This window comes from Mus pahari, unplaced genomic scaffold (genome assembly GCF_900095145.1).
Source record: "Mus pahari unplaced genomic scaffold, PAHARI_EIJ_v1.1 scaffold_6492_1, whole genome shotgun sequence".
In the NCBI taxonomy this organism is placed as follows: Eukaryota; Metazoa; Chordata; class Mammalia; order Rodentia; family Muridae; genus Mus; species Mus pahari.
This window is the reverse complement of record NW_018392321.1, coordinates 68357-72947: the sequence shown is the minus strand read 5'-3', so window position 1 is coordinate 72947 and position 4591 is coordinate 68357. Positions and strand designations below refer to the sequence as shown.

General features: G+C 33.5%; 1 protein-coding gene across 1 annotated transcript in view; it reads left to right on the top strand.

Moving 5' to 3' along the window:
- LOC110314941 (zinc finger protein 665-like) overlaps positions 1 to 4591 on the top strand; it is a 57171-nt gene that overhangs the window by 1469 nt on the left and 51111 nt on the right. The window contains 6 exon segments of the mRNA XM_029534670.1: positions 725 to 1365; positions 1435 to 1554; positions 1756 to 2583; positions 2751 to 3086; positions 3171 to 3468; positions 3531 to 3780. Coding sequence (XP_029390530.1) covers positions 725 to 1365; positions 1435 to 1554; positions 1756 to 2583; positions 2751 to 3086; positions 3171 to 3468; positions 3531 to 3780 — 2473 coding nt within the window.

The window sequence follows — 4591 nt, the reverse complement described above, 5'->3', positions numbered from 1 at the left end:
AAACTTTATATGACCCAGCACAGGGGAATGCCAGGGACAAGAAGTGGGAGTGGGTGGGTAGGGAAGCAGGGTAGGGGGTTATAGGGAATGTTTGGAATAGCATTTGAAATGTAAATGAGGAAAATATCTAATAAAAAATAAAGAATTTAGTCCTAAAAGAAGTATTGTAGGTCCTCATTTTTGTCATTGGAAAGATGATTTGTTTCCACATTGAAGATTCAATTACACAGAGGGAAGAAGTTTTACTAATTAATGTGTGGTAGTCCCACCAATTTTGTTTCAAGTTATAATGAATAATTATAGCATTCATAATAGTATAAAATATCATATTTCATGAAATATCTGATATCCATTATGTTTATGAAATTGTTTATTTGTAATAAAAGTGCTATATTTCTGCACTGAATTGGTATGATCCTTACATTGCTCCTGTTTCATACATTATGCATATATTGTTTTCACATAACTCCAAAATGTCATATAATGATTTGTTTTTAATATTTTTAGCTCTGTCATGTGATTATGCCAAGAAGCTATTCCCTAAAGGACATGTACATGATTACTTCAGAACAAAATAACAGGAAATTTTGGATGTAGTAGCCTTTCAGATCAATATTGAAACAAGTTCTGGGAATATAAATGTGATAGTACAAAGTATGAAATATATGATTATTTAAATGAGAAATTTGAAAAGCACATCTTTTTCATTTCTCAAAATTATCAGGAAGCCGTTACTTCCACTGAAAGAAGTCAGTCTGAATCACTCTCATTTTCACAACTGGAGGATTCTCTAGGAAAGAAATCACAAGATTTGAAGCAAAACTCTATTTTACACAGAAATACACAAACATTACAAAGTGACATTTGGGTGAATAAATTGTGTTTCTTGATGTATATATTACAGAATTTGAGATTAAACAGTGCTTCAGTGCTTTATGAACAAATGAGATTGTGGAGCAGAGGAACAGGTACTGAATGTCATCAAGCTGAAGGACACTTCTCTCAAAATTTATGGCAGTTCCTGCAACAAAATCTACTCAGTGACAAGTTCTATGATGTAGATCAACATAAGAAGAAATCTATGAATGCAATAAATAATGGAAGATATAATGTGAGAGGTAATTTTAAAAACTCTAACACAATAATTGATATTAATATAGGCTATGTTAAGAATCCTTTACTAATGTATTACCAAAGCAATCAATATAGAGAGACATTATATCAAGGTAATGCCTTTTTACAAGATTCTATTTGCAAAACAAAACCAAGTAAAAATCAGATAAGCAGCTTTATTCCAGAATATCATTATAGTAAGAACAGAAAACTGGCTATCTCTAATCACTGCTCCCAATCTTATTCACAATAGTATACCATAGAGAATCTTTATATAAATGAAAATAAGAATGCCATTTTCAGTGAATCTTCAATTCATAGTTGGTATACTGGACCATGGATTAATGGAGAGTCCAAGAGACACATGTATGATACATGCAGTGATGCTTCAAATCAATCATTAAACCTCAAGAGAACACAGAAAGCAAATAAATATAATAAGTATGGGAAATCATTTATCCAGTCAACAAATCTTCAAGCTTATTATAAAACTCTTAAACAAGAGACACCTTATAAATGTAATGAATGTGGAAAACAATATATGCATAATGTATGAAACAGGAGCAATGTAAGGATCATACTAATTCAGTGCAGAAATATAGCACTTTTATTACAAATAAACAATTTCACCTGTTCATCAAGACTTAAAGGTTGCCATGAAAAGTATACAGGAAAAAGAATTCATAAATCTAATAACTGTGGAAAATCATTTACACAGTCCTCAAAACTTCAAGTTCACTACAAAATCCACACAGGAGAGAAACCTAACAAATGTAACAAATGTGGGAAATCTTTTACACATTCCTCAAAACTTCAGGTTCACTACAGAATACATACAGGAGAAAAACATTACAATTGCAATAAATGTGGCAAATTGTTTACACAGAACTCAAACCTTCAAGTTCACTACAGAATCCACACAGGAGAGAAACCTTACAAATGTAATGAATGTGGGAAATCTTTTGCACAGAATTCAGAGCTTAAAGTCCACTACAGAATCCCAACAGGAGAGAAGTCTTACAAATGTACTGAATGTGGCAAATCTTTCAGAACGAACACAGACTTTAAAGTTCACTACAGAATCCATACAGGAGAGCAGCCTTACAAATGTACTGAATGTGGCAAATGTTTTATCCAGAACTCAGAGCTTAAATTTCACCAACGAATCCATACAGGAGAGAAGCTTTACAAATGTACCGAATGTGGCAAATCTTTTACAAGGAACACAGATTTTAAAGTTCACTACAGAATCCATACAGGAGAGAAACCTTACAAATGTACTGAATGTGGGAAATCTTTTACACAGAACTCAGAGCTTAAAGTTCACTACAGAATCCATACAGGAGAGAAATCTTACAATTGTAATGAATGTGGGAAATCTTTTACACAGAACTCAGAGCTTAAAGTTCACTACAGAATCCATACAGGAGAGAAGTCTTACAAATGTAATAAATGTGGCAAATCTTTTACATGGAACAAAGTGCTTAAAGTTCAATACAGAATTCATACAGGAGAGAAACCTTAAAATTGTAATGAATGTGGCAAATCTTTCACACAATCCTCAATTCTTCAAGTTCACTATAGAATCCACACAAGAAAGAAACCTTACAAGTGTAGTGAATTGGGAAATCTTTTACACAGAACTCAGAGCTTAAAGTTCACTACAGAATCCATACAGGAGAGAAACCTTACAAATGTAATGATTGTTGGAAATCGTTTATACAGAACTCAAAACTTCAAGTTCACTACAGAACCCACACAGGAGAGAAACCTTATAAATGTAGTGAATGTGGGAAATCTTTTACACAGGACTCAAAGCTTAAAGTTCACTACAGAATCTATACAGGAGAGAAGCCTTACAAATGTACTAAATGTGGCAAATCTTTTACACAGAACAAAGGGCTTAAAATTCACTACAGAATTCATACAGGAGAGAAACCTTACAAATGTAATGAATGTGGCAAATATTTTACATAATCCTCAAAACTTTATGTTCACTGCAGAATCAATACAGGACAGAAGCTTTGCAAATGTTCTGAATGTGGCAAATCTTTTACACAGAACTCAGAGCTTAAAGTTCACTACAGAATCAATACAGGCGAGAAGCCTTACAAATGTAATGAGTGTGGCAAAACTTTTATCCTGAACTCTGAGCTTAAAGTTCACCAAAGAATTCATACAGGAGAGAAACCTTACAAATGTAATAAGTGTAACAAATCTTTTATACAATCTTCTAATCTTCAAGTTCACTACAGAATTCATAGAGGAGAGAAGCCTTACAAATGTACTCAATGTGGCAAATCTTTTACACAGAACTCAGAGCTTAAAGTTCACCACAGAATCCACACTGGAGTCGTGGCAAATATTTTACACAGAACTCAGAGCTTAAAGTTCACCACAGAATCCATACCAGAGAGAAACCTTACAAATGTAATGAATGTGGCAAATCTTTTACACAATCCTCAAAACGTCAAGTTCACTACAGAATCCATACAGGAGAGAAGCCCTACAAATGTTCTGAATGTGGCAAATCTTTTACACAGAACTCAAAACTTCAAGTTCACTACAGAATCTATACAGGAGAGAAGCCTTACAAATATCATGAGTGTGGCAAATCTTTTATCCAGAACTCAGAGCTTAAAGTTCACCAAAGAATCCATACAGGGGACAAACTTTATAAATATAATGAATGCTGCAAATCCTTTACAACATTCAGATCATAATGCTCATCCCAGAATGTGTACTGGAGAGAAACCTGACAAATGATGTAAAGGTGGCATACTATTTCCTAACTCTCCATGTCTTTATGTTCACTACAGGATCCACACAAGAGATAAATCTTACAAATATGGAAAGTGTAGCAAATCTTTTACAGGTCCTCCACTTTCCAATTTCATCAAAGAACCCATACTGCAAAACAACCTTGTAAGTGTAGTGATTTTGGGAAATATTTTTCCCTGTCCTCAAATCTTCAATATCACCACAGAATACAAACCAGAGACAACCTTACTAATGTAAAGAATGTGGAAAATCCTTGACATGGAAATAATGCCTTCAAACACAACCCACCATGCATACTGTAGAGAAACCTTACAAATATAAAGGACATGGCAAATTTTTAGCACAACCTCAAAGCTTGGAGCACATAGATCTATGCATGAAGCTCAGTTAATAGGAAATTATTGTCCAAGCATTCATAAGGAGACATTATTTAAAATGAGAAAATTGTCAGAATTTAAATAATATTGAAAACCTATTATCAGAGAATTCTCATAAAGAAACCCTATACTGATAGTATTTGAAAAGATATTACCCCAAAGTTCAATTCCTATTAAGTACTTTAGCTTAATATGAATTGAAGGAAATGAGGGAAAAGCCTCAAAGATATGGGCACAGGGAAAAAATTTCTCAACAGAACACCAATGGCTTGTGCTGTAAAATCAAGAATTGAAAAATGGGACCTCATAAAATTGCAAAG